The sequence below is a fragment of the Pleurodeles waltl genome, chromosome 11 (assembly GCF_031143425.1).
Source record: "Pleurodeles waltl isolate 20211129_DDA chromosome 11, aPleWal1.hap1.20221129, whole genome shotgun sequence".
Lineage (NCBI taxonomy): Eukaryota > Metazoa > Chordata > Amphibia > Caudata > Salamandridae > Pleurodeles > Pleurodeles waltl.
Genome location: NC_090450.1, coordinates 99,215,758 through 99,239,722, shown reverse-complemented (window position 1 = coordinate 99,239,722; position 23,965 = coordinate 99,215,758). Strand labels below are relative to the sequence as shown.

Here is a 23,965-nt window from a genome sequence, read left to right as displayed (position 1 = left end):
AAAGGGCAATCATGTAATCGCTGTGGTAAGCCGAACCATTTTGCGAAAATGTGCAGATCCAGGAGAAACAAGCCGGGTGAACAAAAAGGACGAGAAACGAATGTCAGAGCTGTGTCAAAAGCGGCGGAGGAAGGAAGGGAGCAGGCGACAGCGAGTGGTCCGGTATTTGAGGAAGATGAAGATGAGGACATTTTTGTAATATCTTTCACGGGAGGAAAACCAGGGAAAAGGAGGCAGCCGCCCATGAGTGATGTCTACGTCAATGGCACGCGGGTTTCTGTACTCATCGACACTGGAGCGTCTGTCAATGTCATGGATGAAACCCTCTTCAAAAAGTTGGTACCTGCCCCGCCACTTACGTCAACAGCTACTAAAATATATAATTATGGGGGTAGAGAGCCCCTTCCCCTCAAAGGAACTGTGGAAGTGGCCGTAAGCAGTGGAGACAGATCAGCAGAGGCAAAGTTCTATGTCGTAGCCGGGGATCGTGGCACTTTGCTAGGGTGTCACACGGCTGAAGAATTAGAGCTGGTATTCTTTGCGCGTCAAATATATGACACTCACGCGGAACGCCTCCTCCATGAATTCTCGCAGTTGTTTGAGGGTTTAGGACGTTTGAAAGGAAAACGCATCAAGTTGCACGTAGACCACAATGTGACCCCTGTGGCTCTACGACACCGTTGGGTGCCTTTTCATCTGCGGCCGGTTGTTGAACAAGAGTTGCGGTCGTTGGAAGAACAAGGAGTCATCGAAAAAGTGGATGGGCCTACGCCCTGGGTATCACCGTTGGTAATCGCACCGAAACCGAAACAGCCAGGAGCGATTCGTCTGTGTGTTGACATGCGCCTACCGAACAAGGCTATCAAAAGAGAGAGGCACATAACTCCCACCATGGATGACATTATTGCGGATCTGAATGGAGCCCAGTGGTTCTCCAAGTTGGATCTCAATGCGGGGTATCATCAGCTGGAGCTGGACCCTGAAAGTAGGAACATTACCACTTTCTCGACACATGTGGGGCTAAGACGGTACAAGAGACTGAGTTTTGGAGTGTCGTCAGCTGCTGAAGTATTTCAGAATGCGATTCGAGAAACGTTGTCCGGATTGCCAGGGGTAATTAACCTAAGTGATGATATCCTGATATACTCCAAGACGAGAGAAGAGCATCATCGTCATTTAAGGTCAACGTTGAATCGACTGATGGAAGCTGGGCTAACCCTTCATAAGAAGAAATGTGCTTTCTATCAAAACTCGGTAGAGTTTTTCGGATATGTCTTTTCAAAAGATGGTCTGCAAGTAGACCCACGGAAAGCGGAAGCGATCCGTCAAGCCCCTGTTCCGCAAAATCCAACGGAAGTTCGCAGTTTTCTAGGGATGGCCACGTATTGCGGCAGGTTTATACCACAACTTGCCACCATGTCTGAACCTCTTCGACGACTAACTAAAGGGCAACATCGGTGGGACTGGACTCCGGATGCACAACAAGCGTTTGTGGATATTAAAAATGCATTGCTGGATAAAGCGACTATGGCTTATTTCAACCCCGGTAGGAAAACTGAAGTGGTGGTGGATGCGAGCCCCGTTGGGCTTGGAGCCGTGCTCTTACAAGAACAGAGGCATCAAGAGTGGGTCCCTGTTGCCTACGCTAGTAGAGCACTGTCAACGGTTGAAACCCGGTATGCGCAAATCGAGCGTGAAGCTCTAGCCATTCGTTGGGCGTGCCGCCATTTCCATCTATATTTGTATGGGCACGAGTTTCAAGTAGTGACTGACCACAAGCCGTTAGTCCCTTTGTTTGCGGGTAGTACACGTTTGGCGCCTCCGAGAATTGAACGATGGGCTGTTCTACTTCAACCTTATAGGTTCACGGTTGTATATCGGCCTGGTGCGAATAATCCTGCAGATTATCTGTCTCGACACCCTCCTCCAAAGCGGTGTGATGGTCATCAAGAACAAGATGAAGAAAACACTGAACTCTTTGTTAGCATGGTTGTGCAGTCGGCATGCCCTAATGCACTTCTCGTAACTGACATTGTGAACGCTACCCAGGAAGATGTAATGTTGAGTCACGTCAAAGAAGCGTTGAGTCACAAAAGATGGAAATATTTTCTAGAGAAGACCCACATGTCCTGCCCTGATCAAAGAGTCGCTATGCAGAGTATTTGGAAAGTGCGTGAGGAGTTGTCTACTGACAATGATGGGTTGGTTCTAAGAGGAAGGAGAATCGTGCTTCCCCAGTGTCTCTGGTCGAAGGTGATCGAATTGGCTCATCAAGGGCACCAAGGGGCTGCTAAAACCAAAGCAAGACTACGAGCGAAGGTTTGGTTCCCGGGTATAGATACTCAGGTTGATGAAATGGTAGGGAGATGTCATTCTTGCATTATCACGTCAATGGATCCCTCGAGCTGTCCAGTAGAAACTGAACCGGCCACTCTGAAACCCTGGGCTAAAGTGAGCATGGACTTTGGGAGTTTCCCAGATGGTAGACTGACTGCTGTCTTGATTGATTCATATACCAAGTTCCCCGTGGTGGAAGTTATAGCGTCAACGGCGTTTGAAAATGTACGGCCTGTTCTACAAAAGACGTTTGCTTTGTTTGGTTTGCCTGACGAAATCCGAACTGATAATGGTCCTCCTTTCCAAGGGCAAGAGTTTAGGTCATACCTTGACTGTCTGGCAATTCGTCATCGTAAAATAATGCCTTACTGGCCTCAGGCCAATGGAGACGTGGAAAGGTTTATGCGCACCTTGAACAGAGCTCTAAGGATTGGAGTCGAGCAAAATGAAAACAGTGAACAATGTCTGTATCAGTTTTTGAGTGCATATCGTCAAACACCTCATAGCACCACTGGCTGTGCTCCCTCTTCTTTGATGTTCAAAGTGTCTCCACGTGATTGTATTCCCTCTGGTCCTAAGTGGAGACCCCCTGCATTGGACGTAAAAGCCACTCAGAACCGGCGAGAAGCTACCAACCAACGAGCAAGTATCCGACGACGAGCAAAATATCGAGGGTTCCAAGAAGGGGATCGAGTGGTCGTGAAACATCGGCGAGGAGAAGGAGGAAAGTTCCGAACGCCGTTTGAGCCGGATGTATGGGAAATAATTGGCATAAAAGGGTCCATGATAACTGCAGCACGAGGAAGGAAGAGAGTAACACGAAACGTGTCACATTTTAAGAGGGCTGGTCTAAGAGAGTTGCCCAATGATGAAGGAGAGATAGAGGACTTTTCGGATGACTTACCACTGCCGGCAGTGGAAAGGAAGGATGTTACCGAGCCAACAAGGATCGTGCAAACTAGACCTGGTTGTGCTTTTGAACACAGGAGTGGTAGCGCTAGAAGTGCGAGATATGACTTGCGCCCTAACCCTGTACCGAATAGTCAGCTGAGGGATTTCGTTTGTTGAACAGGGTGAAATGATCTCCAGCTGTCTAATTTGGACCTTGTGAGTGACTTGAAGGTTCAGGGTGCTAAGGAACGAATTTGTAGTGTTCTCAGTTATTGACTATTCGTGTTTATTCATTTAATTTGTTATTGAGGGTTGTTCCGTATTGAAAATGTTTTCACCTTTTGTTTAAGTTCAGTTTGGTTATCTATGTCCATGTGGAGTAAAACATGGGAGGGATGTAAAGAGTAAACGGAGAGCCACTCCGGCTCTCCGTGTTTCAGTAACGTGCTCAGCGTGTCCGGGAGGGGCACGGAGCACCAAGCTATAAATAAAGGACAGAACTGTGGTGACGCAGTTCCGAGTGTGGCAGCACCTATACCAGTCTGTGCGTGTTCCTTCCATGTCGATGTGCCACATTTACAGAAACTAACTTTTCCTTTGTCATAGCTGTTTGAACTGCTGTCGTATTCACAAGGAAAACTCTTTCTGTCTACCTTCTCTATTTTAAGTATTTCCTGACCGCGGTTGCCATTTATTTGGCGAGCTATCTTCAAACACTAATACATATGAGGACAGAAAGTTCACTGCTAATTTGTGTGAGATCTCATTTTTGTAATTACTTAAAACAATTTCGCTCGATTTTTTTTACGTCTTGTGAAAACAATTCAGTGCTTTTCTTCGTACATTATTGTGCAATTTTCATTTTTGTCGGTCATTATAAATTCCTGCATTTTGTAGACGGGAAATTCCTATATATTTCCACAATCTTTTTCTAGACACATGCAAATTTGTTCAGTGTAATGATGGTGTCTTCTTTTGTAACAGAAAATAAAACCGGAATCACCACTAGATGCGTGAATTATAGATACTTTTATTGCACAAAACAATGACACATATTTTAAAGATCCCAGAAGGTTTAACTCTGTGAGTTGCCCATGATGGGATTTGACCTGGTGTTCAGCAGTCCGCTAGGCAGACCAAACACGCGGTCTAATTTTACTGTTCATAAGTAGGTCGAGGTTAAATCTATTATTCTGCCGTGCGTCCAGCTCCAAATCCTTTAGGGCCAGTAAACACACTGATCTACACATCGACAAATTCTTCTCAAAAGGAGAGCAACTTCTCAACAGTCAACATTCAATATAGTAATGCACTACTAAAAGAAGAGACATAAAAAAGAAAGCAATAATATATGATTAACCCATCCTTTTATTATACAAAAATCTAAGAACAAAATAAACTATATAATACACCTTCATACATTCAGAATTAAAGAGAAGTACAGTCCAACGTGTGGCTTGAAAATCATCTGCAAATTCACCTTCATTCAATTTGTCTATATCATGATCTTGTTATGGTCCAAAATCATTATTAGTACCTCAGAGATTCTTAGTTCTATTGTATTTTCAAACACAGGTTTTATAGATGAGCTGAGCCTGATCTTTAACCAAGGTATCTATAGGTACTTAATAAAAAAAGAGCAAAACTCCCTGAATTCAAGGATGCACCTTATTAACTGTGCAATGTCAATCCATATGCAAACAGGACAGTTATACACCTGACACTCTCGGGATATCTGCCAAAAAACATTTATTCTGGGATTGTGCTGGCTTGTAAAGCTTGTGAAACGTACATTTTCCCACGAGTTCTCTAATCAGCATTTTACTTGGACGTGGACAAGATGGCAAAAGGAGCAGTTGCATAAATGCGAGCTCCAATCAAATCTCACATATATCCTGCACAATCCATCCCATTTGGGGGCCATCCACCCACTGCTTACCTGAGGGGTGCTCCCCCGACTCTCTGCTTCCCTGGCTGAAACATTGCGACTTGCACAAACCCCCCCACTGCAGCTTCGACCATGGTGTGAAGAAAGCAGAGCGGGCCATGCCGTTGCCTGTGCCTGGTTACAGGTGTGCCTAGTGCCAGGTGTGGCCCTGCTGCATCAGGGCCAATCCAAGGCCCGCTGCTTCTGCCAATATGGGCTGCCAGCTGACCATCAGAGTGGCGCTGCCCAGAGGCATCGAGCGGCGCAACACTACTGCTCGCTGCCGTGGGAAGCCCTGAGACGGAGCCATGAGGTGGCCCCTCCCCCCTGCCCTTTCTGCAGTCACTGGCGTCCTGTTTGACGCACATCTGCAGCCTCCCCAACAGGATCGGAGCTGTCAGTGTCAGCAAACTTGTGTTGGGACAGTGCCCAGAGTGACTGTAGCTGCGAGAGGCACCGAGGAGCCATGTGGTGAGTTTGCCCCCTCATCCCTTTTCTTCCTTGTTGTCACTGGGATTGAGAGCCTGGCAGCCTAGTGTTTGCCAGGCCTGTGTTGCAGACACTGGAACACTGAGAGCTGCTGCCACCTCACCTAGGGCCCAAGGGCAGTTAAATCCTCCCTGACACACAAAACCTGGGTGTTCCCCTGTTAGGCCCTTTACGCTGACCCAACAGTGGGAAGTGGCCCTCGAGGGTATAAGTGAAACCCCAATGCTAGAGCGGGTGTATGTTTCTTTACGCTGCTACACTTTAGGTGAGCTATGTTGAGGACCCCAGTTAACACCAACTTCCACAATACCTGCTGCTATTGACTGACTCTGTTTGACAGCTTGCTCCCTGGTGGACAATGCTTGGGAGTGATGCTCGGGGGGGGGCGTCCTGCATTCCGGCTTTCGGTGGCAAAAGGACATGTGAAGGAGACATGGTGGCATACTACTTCAAAGCCTATTCTACTCTTTCCTGTTTTGGGGTTGTAGAGCCCAAGGGTGCCAAGATGCCCACCCAATCCCTTGCTACCTGATGCGGATATGGTGCTTATCTGGTGCCGCAAGACACAAATGCTAATTTTGCTCTTGGAGGTCGTGCACGGTTGGAAGATGACCAAAGAGCCCAAACTAAACACTTTGGTCAATGACATGGGTCATATGTGAGAGGAACATAATAAATTGAAAGTGAAAGTAACAGGCCAAGAATCCATCCTGGAGGAGATCAGGCCCATGGTCTTGGATGCACATGCCCAAATAGTGGCTCTACAGCAGGAAGTGGATTTGCTAGAATGCAGAACTGGTGACGCTGAGGGGTTATCGTGCTGGAACAACATCAAAGTGGTGGGACTGCCAAACAGGGTTGAAGGACCAAGTATGGACCTCTACTTAAGGCAATGGGTGGCACAGACTGTCCTTGGGGACAGGAACTTCCCCTTCTTGTAAGTGTTATGAGCACCCAGAGTATTGACTCGACCACGCCCAGTGCCCCGCGCACCCAGTTGTGTTGCGTTTTGTTAAATTATCAGGACAGAGATAATATATTACAGATTGCCCTCTCTAAAGGCCCTTACCAGGTGAAGAATCAGGTGGTCACGATATTTCCAAATTACACAGTGGATGTACAGAAACGCAGGGAAAGCAGGAGCTCCGGCAGATAAGGCTCAAGTGTGCCATGATTTTCCTGGCTAAACTCAAAGTCATGGACAGAGAAAAGGCATTGATCTTCCAGATGGCTCAAGAGGTGTGGGACTGGCTGGAATCCAAGGGAGATCACCCCCCTCCAGACCGCCGGGATGCCGAAAGGGGCTAGGCGACAACACGAATCAGACATCAGGCGAATCACAAAATTCGCTCAGACCCTACACAGGAACAGGCAGCACAGGAGAGAGCCCAGGCAGTGGCAGCACTCGTGGGGTGGAATCACCTGGCTCAGGAGCAGAGGCTTGGACACTTCGGAGACATCCTTGAGTGCCTTCATAGTGGAAGACATTACAGAGACTTTGTGGGGGGGAATGAGGTCACCCCGATGATAGCTGATCTTCTTTAAGGACATTGTGACTTCTATATCCTTTTTATTCAATATGGGGGGGTGATGTCAATGCTACTCTTGCTATTGTTGTGTTTACCTAGGGGTGCACGGTAATGCCTTTCCTGTAATGAAACACTGAAGGGAAATGGGTTGCACTCTGAGAAAGGCATCAAGGGACATGCAGAGTTCTTTTCATGGACACTGTGGCTGCCACTTATTATCCCACATCTCCACAGAGCTTTTCTAATGTTTGTGCTACACACTCTGCAAGAGTGGTGACCAGGCATTGCACTGTTGCACGACAGCCTGGGGACGGGATTTTAGGGTTTTGTTTACGTTGCAGTACCCACAAGTATGGAAGCTTAAACTGATGCCACCCCTTGGTTTCCATACACAAATTCTGCCCCAGAGTTTAGTTCTGCTCACTTATGGTGTCACAACACTACAAGTTCCTCATGTGGCATGGGTTCCTACGTCAAGCAACACCAAATTTATGCTTATTTGTGGAGGGGCCGGGTACAGTTCACATGCCTTCAAGAAATGTACCTCACCACACTGGAACTCACCAGGCTGATTCGAAGATGGCGGGGTGGGATATATGAGACAAACTATTCCAGCTATGCATGGGGAGTAATGGTGTGGGTGGGTCTGGGAGTACTGTTTACAATGACACACAAATTGATATATCCAGAGAGCCACTTCAAAGTGGTGGGAGGCATACTGGATTGGCAGCAATTGACAGTAGTGGCAGTATATGCTCAGATCCAGGGTCAGACAGCCTTCTTCACAACACTGACACCCTCCCTACTTGCAGACTCAGTGTACCCTACACTGTGGTGTGGGATTTCAATACGGTGTTAGTCCTTGCAGCAGACAGATTCACACCTCCTCTACCAGGGGCACGGTCCTGCTCTGCCTCACAGTACCTACATTTCTGGGCCCAGGATACGCAGGTGGTGGAGCTCTGATGACTTCTACACACTGTAGACAGAGAGCATTCTCACTACTCCACTGTACAAGCACTGCGCTCATGGCAGGACATGGTGTTTGGCCCCCCTGATGCTGGCCACACAGTGCTTGACTGCGGAGTACATGAGACAATTTTTGATCACAATCCCCTACTGATCACACTTGATTGGGGGCAGGGCTACACATAAGATCCCCACCTGGCATCTACCCACTGCTGCTCCTGAAGATGCAGGCTTTAGTGCCAAGACTGATGAGGCCATAGACCACTATTTCCTAGACAATGAGGGACAGCTTCAGACACACTGGTTGAATGGGACCCTTTTAAAGTGGTATGGGGGGGTATCTGAAAACAGTGTATGGACTGTGCAAGGGTCTGAGTGAGGAAGCATTGGTGGGAGAGAACCACATTGGACAGCTAGAAAGGAACTGTCTGACTGATCCCAGTGAGCATGAGCCCCTGCTCATCACGTGAAAGGACTATAGAGCACTAGTGGACAGGTTATCTAATTTTTACTATAAGGTTAATTTATGGAGCAGGCATGAACATGGTGATAAGGCTAGCCTCTGACTGGCATGGTTGTTGCACTCAGAGGCCCCGTCACATGATTGCAGTAATCCCCCCTCAAACAGGTTGGGTGGTCAACACCCAGGCAGAGATCAAGATACATTTAGGGAGTATTACAGGGGCCTGTATGCAGAGTCAGCAGAGGTGGAATCCGAGAGGATTTCCACTTACCTGCAATGGAAGCCTACTCCCATGTTTAACTCCCTACAGCACCAGGAGCTAGATAGCCCACTTACCCAGGATGAAGTTTAAGAAACAGGAAAACAGATAGCCAGTGGCACTATGCCTGGTAGTTGATTGTTTTCCATTACCGCACCCAGTTGGCCCCTCAATTACTGAAACTGTACAAGATGGCTGTGGCCAGCGGGGCTTTGCCGACTTCCATGAGGGAAGTGGTCATTGTTGTCCTCCCTTAACCGGGTCATGATCCTCTAAGTATGAAGGCCTATCACCCACTGTCCCTATTAATTCTTGACTACAAGATCCTCAGTAAAGTCTTGGCCAATCATCTGACAGCAGTGATTTCCCCCTTAGTGCAGCCAGACTAAAATGGTTTAAACCTGGACACAACACATTTGTTAATTTCCGACAGTTTTCCACACCATGGACTGGGCATAGCGCATGGGATGATGGGTTAGGCTGAATCCCTTGATATAGAGAAGGAGTTTGACACCCTGGGGTAGCCATATCCCATGGTGGTCCTGATGCATATGGGATTCGAGCAGCCCTTCATGAGATGGGTGGCACTGCTGTATTTGGGACCTGTTGCCTGAGGGGAGGTGGTGTCCGATCATTTCCTGCTGGCTCGGGCACTAGGCAGAGATGCCCCCTAATTTACCGATATGGGTGACACCTGAATGCTTGGGAATAGAGAGCAAAGTCTGCATATGAGTGTGGTCATAAGCAAGTATCAACCTTTAGCCAGATGCGGTCACGAAGGAGGGACTTTGCATGTTTGAGACCCTAACGCTGGATCATGGGTTGGGACAGAACCAGTTCCTCCTGTTCTCATTGCTCCGGGATGTGATGCAGAGAACATGGAGGTGTGACAGGGTGCGCCCCCCCCTATAGGGTCACCCCTGGAGACGGTTTTGATGGCAAGGAACTCCACAAACACCACCACAAACTTGTACCTGGCATTACGGTGGTGGCCCAGAGAAGAGACCGCAAAGCTACAGGACTGGTGGAAATTAGCGCTCACACTAGTTATCCAGGTTAAACAATGGAAGTGGTGTCTCCAATCAGTTAGGCAGGTGAAACGCAATACATGGTTCCTCCTCATTCAATTTCACTATCTATACTATGCATACCTCACCCCACAGAAGACAGGCAGAACGTTCACAGGGTGCCAGTGGTGCATGCCCCTGGTGTGGCGCAGCAGACGTAGATTTCCCTCACATGGTCTGGATGTATGTGGTGTTATGCTGCTTTTGGGTACAGGTCACACAATCTATCTCGGAAATAATGAGCTGCCTGTTTCTGCTAGATCCAGACTGGTGCCTGCTAGATGTGGGGTACATCACCAAATAATCGAAGGGGCTGATATGATTCCAGCAGCTAGCACTGATACTGGCTAAACACTGCATCACCATGGCCTGGAAATCCGCCACAGCACCTTCACTGCATTGTTGGCAGGCAGATATGCATAAATGAACACCAGCCAAATTGGTGGTCTATAGATAGCTATGTATGAGAGGTGAAAGAGAGGACCCAATGGGGGCCTGGGATACTTACATAGAGAAACTTGAAGCACACTCAGATGACTGTCCACCCCAAAAAAAAACAGTTGACCATATGCAGGTGATACAGATGGGGCCAGTAGTTTGACCTAGGGTGAAGAGAACTACCAGAGGCGCACACAGCATGGGGTAGACATGGCCACAAACCCTTTCTGGAGAAGTAATATTAGTGTCATGGGAACACCATGGCCAATACCTATGACCCACACAGGGACACAATGGCAACATGGACTGTAGAATACACTGAGATGACATCCAATGTCCTATACATGTTGGTTGGGGGTGGGGGGTTGTTACAGTTAAAGGTGTTATGGTATTATTTTGTTCATCATGATCTGTCTATGTACTATGTAAGGGGACCTCTTGATGGAGAGGCACTGTTATGCACAACTGCAATTACAACTATTTTAAGAGTATTAAAGGCGGTGGCCCTCTCGTGTTGCTGGACTTATGCAAATGGATACACAATCCCCTCACGCTGCATGAAAGGGAATTATAGACACTAGCAATTGAATCTTACTTGACTCTCTTCTTCCGATAGGGAGTGCTTCAATTGTGTACTGGATTTGTTTCTGTTACTTGTATGCACTGTAAAAGCAATATAGTCAAAAAAGCATGAGTTACCACTTTTGGGACTACATGTACTAAGATTAGAAATAGTGATTTCCTAATTGTGATTTCCTGGGAATCACAATTATGAAATCGCTATTTCTAACGTATGAAACTTTTGAGTTTCATTTGTGATTCCTACTGGGTCACAAATATACCTACTTCATGAATATTAATGAGGTAGGCTGCAATTGGCGACCCATTAGGAATTGCAGCCACCAAAGGAATGGGGCCTGCCAGGGTCAACTGACCACCATGTCAGTGATTGCTTTTAAGTAAAGCTTTCTTTTAAAAATATTTTAAATGCAGCCTGTTTTCCTTAAACAAAATGGAATGCACTTAAAACGGAAAAAAAAACTTTTCAATGAAACTTTGACGTTTAATTTTTTAAGAGTAGGCATGGTCCTTGGGATCACTGCCTGCTCTTAAAAAAATAGTTGTTTCCCATTCTTAGAGGGGGAGGGGTTCCTTAAGGACACTTCCCATTTGCGAATGGTTACCACTTCAAAGAGTCAGTAAAATATGAATGTTTTGCACTCATAATTCAGTTGCAAAACATTCATACATCCCATTCAGATTCGGTACTTAGAACTGCCCCCTAAACATGCCCCTTCCAAATACCGAATCGCAAAACCCAATATGCGACTCAGTAACAAGTTATTGAATTTCAATTTGGGCTTTGTACATATCAAAATACATTTTTGAGGTCGCAAAGCACCCGATTGTGCGAATCGGGCCGTCTGCGACCTAAAAACGCATTGTAGATCAAGGGTCAGATGTACGCCGATTTTAGTTTGCAATTCGTAATTTGCGATGTTTTGTGAATCACAAATTGGGAGTCGCAAAACAAAATGTACAACAGTGTCAACCACCCTGTTTGCCATTCGCAAAGGGGTCGCAAGGGACATGCCTCATCAATATTCATGTGGCATGTTGCAAAGTGTGACCCAGTTGTAAATGGCAACAATCACAGGGATAGTGGCCTGCTCGGGTCAACAAACCACCATGACTGAGATTGCTTTGTAAATAAAGCACTTTTTTTTTTAGTGCAGCCTTTGATGCATTTAAAAAACAAAAATTGAAGGTTACCTTCTCATTTTTTCAGAGCAGACAGTGGTCTCTGGGACCACTTCCCATTTGTGAATGGGTTACCACCAATTTGAAATTGGTGGTAACTATGATTGTTTTGCAACTGCATTCACATTCACAAAACAATCATACATGGGCCTGCGAGTAGCAATTATTAAGGGACTGCCTTGGAATGCCCCTTCCTAACTGCAAGTCGCAATCACTATTGCTAGTTAGTAACAGGGTACTGACTCGCACAATAGGGATAGTACATGCAACAAGGCCATTTTGTGGTTGCAAAAGGGGAATTTCGCACATTGCTACCTCAAAATAGCTTTGTACAACTGACCCCAGGTCCTTTATGCACACCAGAGCTAAAGACAAATTGAGAATATCAGATGACGTGTTTTACTGCTCTACATTAGAACACGGAATGTACTGTACCTTTCCCAACCAACCACTAGTATGGTTCTCTTTAGTACCAGAATCTGAGAAATTTCTGCGGCTTGGCCTCCTCCTGCATTTAGGTTATAGTGACAATGTCCATTAAAGTCCCACATCTAAAATAAACAAAAAAAAATGAATTAACTTCCTTATACTGTGTGGTCTAATCGTGAGTTTCTGAAAAAGGGTGAGGTTATTGAAAAGCATATAAAAGTTTAGTTTGCATGAATTCGGAATATATATTTTCTTCCTTTTTGAAACCATAAACCATAATTATTGAACATAAAACACTCAGTATACACAAAAAGCTATATAGCTGTTTACAATTTATGAAGAGCATTATCAATTGTGAAAAGACACTGCATGTGTCAAGACGTCCTGTTTTTACACAACAGCAGGATTAAAGTAATGACTGTAAATAAAATATATCATTACATTGAGTGAATGTCTAAGTACAAGTATTTGTAAAGTGCTGTGGTTTGCTGGCCAAAATTATTTCCATTTTAGACAAACCAAAAATTGGGACAGTGATTAACATAAGTGGTGATAGAGCGTTCCATACTAATAATTTTCCTGGGTTTTGGACGCTCTTGGGCCGATGAATCTTTTGACCAAGTGGGACTCTCTTCACCCGAGATCAGTCAATTTAATCCAATCAATAATCAATAACGAACATAAGCAATACCCTGATCAACATAACATTTCACAATTAATCCAGAATACATTTCGGCGAACCATGACCTTTCGGTCATGAATAACCACACCAATTTATTCAAAGTTAATGAATTTATTTCCCTATATTAACAAAGCTAGCACAATGTAGATGTGTCTCAACACCAAATGATATATGTAAATGAACATTAATAGCTGTCCATAACGGCGGAAAAGATGCAATCTATGCAGCATTTGAATAACAATGCCTTCGATAATAGCAACACAAACCACTAAAACTATAATCTGTAACGAGCTAATTGCATACATTGGTCAGCACAACAAGGTCTTAAATTGCATCGTGCATCAAATGAATCCTCATCTAACCTCAAATTAGCATCAGCATGTGGGCCTCCATGCAAAAACAATTTAGCAACATTAATTTGGAAAACTCCTAGCTAGAGCTCTTATCAAAAATCAGCAGTTGGTTACCTAAAAGAAACACAATGCAATTGTACAATTTCCTTTCATATTTACCAAATTCAATCAGCATTCAAGGAAGTCTTCGTCTCACAGGTACCGTTTTCGATCAGCATGGGACGGGGTAAAGGGGCAGGGTGGACGGGGCAATTGCCTCACGGCGGCAAGATGAACTACTACTTCATGCAAAAGGGACAGATCAAAGTTAAAGGTCTCTAGGGCGAGAATTTCTTAAAGTCTCTTTCTCTCGATTAGAGAAAGCATCAGAGTCTCTTTCAAAATGGCGTCGCAGCAAGGTGGGCCATAATAGCTGCAAAGTCCTGAAAATGGCGGGCAACGGCTGGTAATGGCTGGTAATGGCAATGATGTCTGGGTAATGGCTGTAATAGCAAAAATGGCTATAAAAATGGCTGCTTTCTCCTTGTGCACCTGGTTTAAATAGACAACAGTTCAAATCCAGTAGGGTCTTCCATTGGAGGGTTCATAGGTTGGCTTCAAATTGTCCAATCAAAAACAACAGTTCTCAAGCTTTTACTTAAGCATACATTATCCTTGGAGACGGTTACGTAAGTTGCAACATTTTATACCAATTAACTCACTTTCAGAGTTTCCATTGTCCGCACCTGCAGATTGACCTTGGAGCAAAGAAGAAGATGCCAGGCTGGCACGAAACCTTAAGATAAGCATGTGAACCGATCTCACTGGAAAAGTACAGCTTCAAGCAAGAATACACGTTTATTAGCACATTGGAAAAATACGAGGATCCAAATCGTGAGACAAGACAACTAGGCCGAAGCCTGCACTAAAGTTATGCTAAGCTAAAACGTTTCAAACAAGCAAATCGTAGCACACGTTTACGATTATGTCAGATTAGTGCAATTCTAATACATCACGTTATATAAAGCACGCTTATAAATGTTGGCAAACTACTCTGAGGGCACATTTTGTCCCCGTACAATCTTTATTAGTTCGGTTAAAGTCACACTTGATTATTGCAGCACTACGTTTATGCGCTAATAAATGTAAAACCTCCATTTCTGCGTCATCAATCCCTCCTCTGATGACTACTTGTCATCACACAAAACTATTCCCACAAATTTTATTCCATTAAAATTCTGTCAGTTCTCTTTTCCTTTTAGGTCCCCTAGTTCTTGCTTTGTATTCTTCTGCCATTCTTTTCATCATTTTCTCTTCCTTCCTTCTCTTTATTCTTGCCATAATCATTATTATTCCCCTTTTTATTCCCCAAATTCCAAAGAAACAAATCAGTACTATTAATATTCCCTGTATTATTTTTAGTAATATTCCATTCCAAATGCCACCAAGCCAATTTCCTACTGAAGCAAGTCCCTTTCCAACCTTCTCCCACACTCCTGGTTCTTTCAATTCCTTCAAATCTGCACTCTCTTTTGTTAGATTAGCAAGCATTGTTTTAATCTTTGCACTGTTGTCTGGAATATACGTGCAACAGTGGCGCGCACCAAGCATTTTGCAAACGCCGCCATCCTTTGCTAAAAGAATGTCTAAGGCAAGCCTGTTTTGAAGAGTCATAGCTCTTTCTGCTGCAAGTTCAGCATCCATCAGGATCATAGCACCTGAAAACTTTGTCAACATGTTATCCACTATAGTAGACAACTTTCTTATTTTGATGGAATTCAACACAACTCCCAATGAAGGAATCATGGCTCCAAATATATCACCCACCACAGCAGCTGCGGTCTCTCTTTTCTGGATACGATGGGATCCAGATGTCTTTGGAATCATCGATAGGTCATCCAGTTGATAAACCTTTGGGAACACTATACCCAAATAACATCTCCCCCACCATCCTTTTGGAAGACGATAATAGGCATTATGCCCACAAATGTAATATACACCTGGTATGACAGGATCAAGTCCGTTCAGCATGAATGTCCATTTGGCCTTAAAGATAAACGTATGTTTACATTCACTCGCTCCTACAAAAATGTTATCATAATAAGATTCACCTCGATATATACCAAATTTCCCTACATGCCAAGCATCTAAAGCTATTCTCCCTTGTGTTTTTATTGCAGCAAAAGCATAATTATCTACTGAAGTCCTCTTATGTAGCTCTTTTTCTAATTTCGCATTCATTTGTGCCCTTCTATCATCTGTGCGATCTAAAAAGCTTATTTCTACTGTAGAGAGCGAGCAGGTAAGATTTTCCCTATGTGCGTGAGCTGTTTCAAAAGGTAGCATTGGCTCGAAAAATTCCCTCATTATTTTAGCATCCCAATCTTTAGCAACCTGGCTTAGCTGCGTTATTATAGGAACATATGCAAAGGTAACATCGTAATTTGAGTAAAAATACTGTATGTTTGTTTGACCATAGAATCTAGAGGTTACTATACTACATGTAATTCCATATGTAAGAGGCATGTGGTGATAAGTCACCCCTTCCGTTACCGATGTCGGTATCTGTGTACACACATAACAATCTTTCGCATCCATAGTCTCAACATATTCTGTTAGCAAGCGATAGAAAACATTATACGAAAGTTCTTTCTTATCATGCAAGTGTCTCTCATCTAATTCTAGTCTTTTCAATGCGGTTAGTTCAGTGACAGTGGCAGGAGCATAAGTAGAAGCATCAATTCTTTCATTCTCACTCTTACCATGCATTGCAAGCACTATTATCATTATTATTAGTACACATGCAGTTATCAAGCCTATACACACATATTTACAATATTTCATTCTACTGTTTTGTGTAGCGTACCTAGTCCTGATCTATATAGAATCAGAGAGCTAGAAGCACCTGTAAAAAGAAAACAATTTAGCAATTCAGTTACAAAGCTGAACGAGCGCAATGTTCACACAGTTTTCTTCAGAAGCCCAGTCACTTATCGGTTAGCAGCATTTGTCTCAATTCGGCAATAACTCAGAACTCAGTCTCTTTCAGTTAGCAATGTTGTCTCAAATCGGGTTTAAGAGTCAATCAGGTTATCAAAGTCTTATCAGGTTAGCAAATGTCTCATCCGGTTTAGCAATGTCTCAGCGGGTTGTATCACGTTAGATTATAGCAAGCACTGTCATTTATCAGCTTTTTTTTTTTTTTTTTTTTTTCAATCAACAGTGTCCATAAAACTTTTCTTTTCTATTGGTATCTCTTCTTCTTCGTTCTCGAGGCTAAGAGATACAAATTCGTCAGTCCAATCGTCATTGACTGCATATGCCCATTCTGGACCAGAATATCTCCTGTTTGGTATTCTTTTCCTTTTCAATTTTGCTTCTCTTTTCGATTCTGCCTCACTGGTACTTTCCTCTTTTGCCAAGTCTTTTCCTTCACTTGAGGTTGGTACCACGACAGACACTTCCTTTCTTTTCTCTTTCACTTTTGGCCTTTCTCTGTCGTTCAATTTTTCTCTAGTTCTTAGTTTTATTGGTGATATACTTAGTCTCCTCTTTGCACCGTGTCCACTTGATGGACCTGCGATCTCTTCTGTGGAAGCTTGAACAGTTTCGTTCTGTTCTGCCTTGTCCCCTCCTTCTGGGGAATCAATCACGTTCTCTTTTTCTTTTTCTGCTTCTGGGAAAGCCCTCCTCTGATCAGGCTCTCCTGCTTCTTCACCTCTTTCGAGCCCTTCGTCACTGTTACTTTCGTCAGGCTCTTTATCACTTTCAGCTGCTTCAGGCTCTTTGTCACCTTCAGCTGCTTCGTCGCTGTCTGAGGTTTCTCCTTGGTCTTCCCCAAGTGAGTCGGTTGTTTCGTCCTCAGAGAATATTTCTCTCTCTCCTGTTCCTGCCTGTTCGCTTTCAGTTCGGTTTTGCTCTGTCTCAGCGCTCAGCACTGTTTTATCAGGCACTGGCAGTTTCAGCGCTTCAACTTCCTCATCTGTGGGACACAACACTTTATTTGTATGACTGGCGTGAATCCAGTTGGGAACTCCCGCACACTTCACAGCGGTAGTGGTCGTCAGAATCACTTGGAAAGGGCCTTTCCAACGGGGTTCCAGACACGACTTCCTCACGTGCTTCTTTATCACGACCCAGTCACCTGCTTTCAGTGTGTGTCCTGGACCTTGGATCGGTGGCAAGGTGGTTGCTTCCACCTGGTGAGAGAAAGAGCGAACCACGTCAGCCAGACCTTTGCAGTAGTCTAACACCATATCATCTGTAATATTCAAAAGCGCGTTTGCGGGAACTGCAGGAAGTCTCATGGCCCTGCCCATGAGAATTTCGTGCGGAGACAATCCAGTCTTTCTGTCAGGGGTGTTTCTCATTGACATTAACACCAAAGGCAACGCGTCAGGCCATTTCAAATTTGTCGATGCACATATTTTCGCCATTCTTGATTTCAGTGTACCATTCATTTGCTCCACCAGTCCTGAGGCTTCTGGGCGATAGCTACAATGCAGTTTTTGCTCAATGTTCAGCGCTGCGCAAAGTAACTTTATCACCTCGTTATTGAAGTGACTTCCCCTATCTGATTCTAAAGAGATCGGGAATCCGAAACGTGGTATCAACTCCCTCAACAATAGTTTTGCAACTGTAAGGCTGTCATTTCTACGTGTAGGGTATGCTTCAATCCAGTGACTAAAAATGCACACAATCACCAACACATACTTCAGACCTCCATGCACAGGCATCTCAATAAAGTCCATCTGCATTCTGCTGAACGGGCCACTCGCCCTACCAATGTGGCTCGCGTTCACAACCGTTCCCTTCCCTGGGTTCATCTGCTGACAAATGACACATCGATGGCAAACTGCTTCTGCAGCTTGACGGAATCTGGGGTTAAACCAATCAGTTTTGAACAATCTTATCATGGCATCTCTCCCTAGGTGAGCCTGCCCATGATAGAACCGCGCTAGCTGCGATAAGAGACTATTTGGCAAAACAAATTTTCCCTCATTTGAACCCCATAACTCATCTGGTCTCTTTGTACATTGTGACTTAATCCAGGAATCTCTTTCATCCTCCCCGACGCTATTCTGTAATGCTTTTAGTTCATCCATTGTATCCACGACCTTCAAGGCAAATGCTTCAGCTGGTTCGAGTTCTGGTTCGCTTATCAAATTCCATTCATCCCTGAGCAATATACAGTTCAAGGCACAAAATCTTGCGACTTGATCCGCATATGCATTTCCCAGAGAAACATAGTCCTGTCCTTTTGTATGAGCACTACACTTTACCACTGCAATTTCGGCTGGCATTTGAATGGCGTGTAACAATTCCCTTATTCTCTCCCTGTTTTTCACTGGGGACCCTGAAGAAGTCAGGAAACCTCTCTGTGACCATAGTTGCCCAAAGTCGTGCACAATTCCAAACCCGTACTGACTATCAGTGTAAATGGTAACTTTCATCAATGTAGACAATTGGCATGCTCTTGTAAGGGCTACAAGCACTGCTACTTGTGCGGAATAGACTCCTTGGAGCCAGGACGCTTCCAGGACACCTGTTACAGTACATACAGCATATCCTGCTTTCAAAATTCCCATCCCATCTCTTAGACATGAACCATCAACAAAAACAATTTGGTCATTTTCATCAAGCTTAGTATCCTTAATTTCAGGTCGAGGTTTTGTGCAAGATTCAGTCACCTGAAGGCAGTCATGCTCGACGTCTTCAGCGTTCTCAATTTCAGCATTTTCACCAGGAAGCAAGGTTGCTGGATTCAACTTAGTGCACCTTTTCAGCTGCACATTCGGTGAGCCCAGAATTATTGTCTCATATCTAGTGAGTCTTGCTCCAGTCATGTGTTGCGTTCGGGAGCGGGTCAAAAGTATCTCAACTGAGTGAGGGACCATGACTGTTACTGGGTGTCCCATCACTATTCCTTCACTCTGAGTGAGGCTGATACCAACTGCTGCTACGGCGCGCAAACACCCTGGAAGTGCTGCTGCGACCGGATCCAAAGTAGCTGAAAAATACGCTACTGGTCTGTTTATGCCACCATGGCTTGGGTCAAGACAGACAAAGAACATGCATCACGTTCATGACAAAACAATGTGAAAGGCTTTGTGTAATCAGGCATACCTAAAGCTGGAGCCCTGCACATGCATTCTTTCAATTCAATAAAAGCATCCATCTCATCTCCTTTCAGCTCAATTTGATCCAAGGCATCTTTCTGGGTCAGTTTCAGTAAAGGCTTTGCTAGAGTTGAAAAGTTGGGAATCCACTGGCGACAGTAGCTCACCATCCCCAAAAACTTCCTCACCTCTCTCCTTGTCTTTGGTGGACTCATTTGAAGTACACTTGTTATTCTTTCCTTCATTATTCTCCGTGACCCTTTCTCTATTTGGTGACCCAAGTATTTCACTTTCTTCTGACAGAACTGCAATTTTGAAGGAGACACCTTGTGTCCATTCCTTCCCAAGTGGTTCAGTAGGGCAATAGTGTCAGCTGTGCAGTCACTTTCTGTCTTAGATGCAATCAGTAAGTCATCAATGTACTGTACTAGGGTTGACTTGAATGGCAATTCTAACGCTTCCAAGTCTTTCTTTAGAATCTGATTGAAAATTGACAGTGACTCAGAAAACCCTTGAGGAATTCGACACCAACTGTAGACTCTGTCTAAGAATTTGAAACAAAAGAGAAATTGGCTGTCCTCATGAAGAGGCACCGAAAAGAATGCTTGTGACAAGTCGATGACTGAGAACCACTCGGCATCGCAAGGGATTTGAAACATTATCACAGCTGGATTTGGTACTACAGGGCAGCATTTAATTATGATGTCATTTATTTTCCTCAAGTCCTGCACAATTCGGACCTTTCCTCTCGGCTTTATTAGTCCCATGATTGGGGAATTACATGGACTGCTTAACACTTCTTTCAGTACTCCCTGTTTTACAAACTCGTCAATGAGTTGGGCGACTTTTATGAGGGTGTCTTGTGCCATGTGGTATTGTGGGGTCTGGGGAAAGGTTGCATTGGGTTTTACTGTCACTTTCACTGGTTCCACTCCTTTCACCAATCCCACTTCCTTTCCTGTCATATCCCACACTTCTTTTCCGACTGTTTCTCGCAATTCAACTGGAATATCTTCTTCAGTTATCATCAGAAAAAGTGTAATCAGAGGATATTCCTCATCGACAGTTTCCATCTCGTCCCCTTCTACACTTTCCTCTTCTTCCCCATCACTGCTCATCTGAATTCTAATTCCATCGTCCGAACACCTAATCGAGCATCCCAATTTGCACAATAGGTCTCTCCCTAATAGTGCTATCGGGCTTGAGTCACATACCAAAAATTTATGTGCCCCTTGATAGTTACCAATGCTGACTGGTACTGGATATGTGATTGGGTTCGTCAGGTACCTGTTTGCTACTCCCACTACTTGAACTGTCCTCCCTGAGAGTGGCAAATTTGGTACTTCAATGCTCCTAACAGTTGAACGTGTGGCTCCTGTGTCAACTAAGAATGAGACACGATGACCCATGACTCTTCCCTCTACATATGGACCCTTTTGATCAACTTCCAAGGATGCTGCAAGCACACAATTTCCCTCCTCATCTGAACTTTCACTCTCCCATACATTGTTTATTCCACTCTCACTGTGTAATGGAAACTGTTGTACTGTGCCATTTGTATTCATCACCTGACTCGAGACCTGTGGAGGAACCATCACTTGCTGCTGATTCATTGGTGCCAAAGGTATTTGCATTTGCTGATTAGGTACCATGGGAAACTGCTGTTGCATTGGCTGCATTTGCGTCATCTGCACACGGGGCATCTGCATCTGCTGCGGCTGCATAGGCTGTAATCCCTGCAGCTGATTTATGGTCTGAAAATTTGGGTTTGGACCTCTCATTTTCGGTCCCCTCATTGTCTGGAATGCATTGACATCATTGTTTTGCTGACCAACACCTGCACCTTCCTGCACCACCATCGGGCACTCGCGTTTCCAATGTCCGACGATTCCGCACACGTGACACGGCATCACCCTTTTCATTGCCTGCACACCATTCGAAGTCACAACAGTGTTCAAATCCGGACCATTACTCCCAAAACCTCCTCTGCCTCTGCCTCTTGCCTGTGGCTGAAACACCATATTTCCCTGCGGCTGCGGCTGCAGTTGCGGTACCTGCTGTTGGAACCCTTGCAACCCTTGCAAACCTGTCTGAGCTGCTTTAAGCTGCATCATCATCACTTTCTCTTTCAACTTTTTCTGTTTCACTTCAATTTCGTCGCTACAGTATTTCGCATAATTCAACACCTCATCAATCGGTTTCGACTGCCAACAAATCAAATGCGTCTTTATCATCTGGCTTATCTCTGGTCTCAGCCCTTCCACAAACCTAAACACAAAATGAAGCATGTCCTTCGCCTCTATTGTTTCCGTACCACTGTAGTTCTTGAACGCCTTCAACAACCTCTCATAGTAACCATGAATCGACTCTTTAGCCTCTTGGGCAGTTCGATCAATCTTCTGCCAATCCACATTTTCCGCGGCAACCTTCGTCTTCAAGTGCTCAATCACCTTGTAGTACAAGCTCATCACCATAGGCGATGGTGCACCCGTATCCCTGTCCCTCTCTGGTTCACTTGTCGGCCAACCTACAGCTCTTTTGCAATCCTCCCACAAATCTGCCGGAACCACAATCTCAAAGAGGGTGTTCAGGTCTTCCCAAAGACATTTTGCAAGCTTCACAAACCTATCAGTCTGTTGATACCATTCTATCGGTTTCTCTCTCAGTTTGGGAAAATCATCCGTAAAAGACTGAATGTCGCTTCTGTGCCACGGTACATGTATTAATTTTCCCCCTGCTGGTAACATGGCTATTGCATCACTGCTCTGTGGTCTTTTCTCCTTATGCTCTGGGACACTGTCTTTCTTCTTTTCCTTTTTCTTTGCCCATCTGCTCTCCCACTTGTCTAGGCACCCCCACACTTGTGCACTCTGCAGCAACTCTCTAAGGTGCGTTTTCATGCCTGCTGACCTCATGTGTTCAAAGTCTGTAGTCCCGAAATCCAATCTATAGCTCCTGCTCAAGTGTTTTGTCTTGTCTATCTCAATCCCGTGTTTGTCAGCTATTTCTTGCAACCTTTTGTGTACCTTGTTCACCTCTCTCGTAATCCTGGGACATAGGTACCTCAGCTCTTCTTCCGAGTAGGACTCTAACCTGTTCAAACCCATAGTCCCTTCCACCAATTCTTGTGCTTCCATGTTCAACCTGACCCTATTCAGATAGTCTTCTCCCTTCCCACTGGCTGAGCTTTGTGTGGAATTCAGACTGTTGAACCACTGTGTCAGCTGTTGCGCATTCAACCCCATCAGTGTAGCATTCGCATCGACTGCCATTGATGGTTGCGGCAACTTTTCAGTGTTCGATGTTAGCGGTATCATCAGTGGGGGACTCGACCTCACCACTGTCGACTGAGCACATATGGGACTAAACTCCATCAAGGACCCAGATCCAGTTGGCAGAGCCGCTATCGGAGTTATCTCTGGAGTGTTTTCTATGCACCTCCTCTCCGTCCCACTCTGCACCATTGATCCTTGACCGCTCATACCTAAGTTAGGCTGAGTGTACAAAGGTACCGGTGGACCTACAGTAATGGGTAGGGATATCGCATCTGGGTTCTGTCCATTTCCCATGTTCTGAGGCATGTTCATTCCCACACTATGGGTCATCATTGCCGGCATGCCCATCTGACTCCCCGTCATCTGAGCATGTGCGGTTCCCCCCTGCATTTGCTTTTGAGGCATCAAAAGCTGAGTTGATTCTGCTTGTGCCAATGTTGGGTTGCAACCATTCTGTACTCCTATTACGGTTGGATATAGAACCATTCCCGTACTGTTATCACTGCTGTAGTACCTTGGGACCTGCGGCTGATAATTTTCTGCTGGTTTCAATATAGGCACATCTGGATATATTCTCCTAACCTGCGGTATCTGCGGGGTGAACAGTAAACTCGGGTCCTTAGATCCCGATGACATTTCTGAATTCGGAGTTTCATTATTCTGTACCGGTGCCGGAGGGGCAGAACTGGTACTTGGACCTTGTCCACTCTCTGCATAGGGTGGTGGACGGTCGTTCAGCAATTGGATGATGAACTCCTCATCCTCTGACTCTTCTTCTCTATCTTTGGAACACCTCCTGTTTGTCTTACAGGTAGCTTTCTTGCCTGACTCCTCTTCTTCCTTAGCAATTGCGGGGAACAATTTTATCCCCTGCAATATATCTGACCTCCACACCTTCTGTGCATTATCCCACCTAGCGTCCGCTAGTGTCTTTTCTACCTTTCTCATCCTGGTCTCGAACTTCTTTTGCTGTTGCTGTCTAGCCATTAGTTCCCAAA

At 45.0% G+C, this 23,965-nt stretch overlaps 1 protein-coding gene across 4 annotated transcripts in view; it reads right to left on the bottom strand.

Annotated features, from left to right (window-relative positions):
- The window catches only part of WDR49 (WD repeat domain 49), a 436,680-nt gene that overhangs the window by 269,336 nt on the left and 143,379 nt on the right, over positions 1-23,965 (bottom strand). For all 4 annotated transcript variants that reach the window (XM_069213220.1, XM_069213221.1, XM_069213219.1 and 1 more), the window contains one exon: positions 12,566-12,681. In XM_069213220.1, coding sequence (XP_069069321.1) covers positions 12,566-12,681 — 116 coding nt within the window. The remainder of the gene's footprint in view (positions 1-12,565; positions 12,682-23,965) is intronic.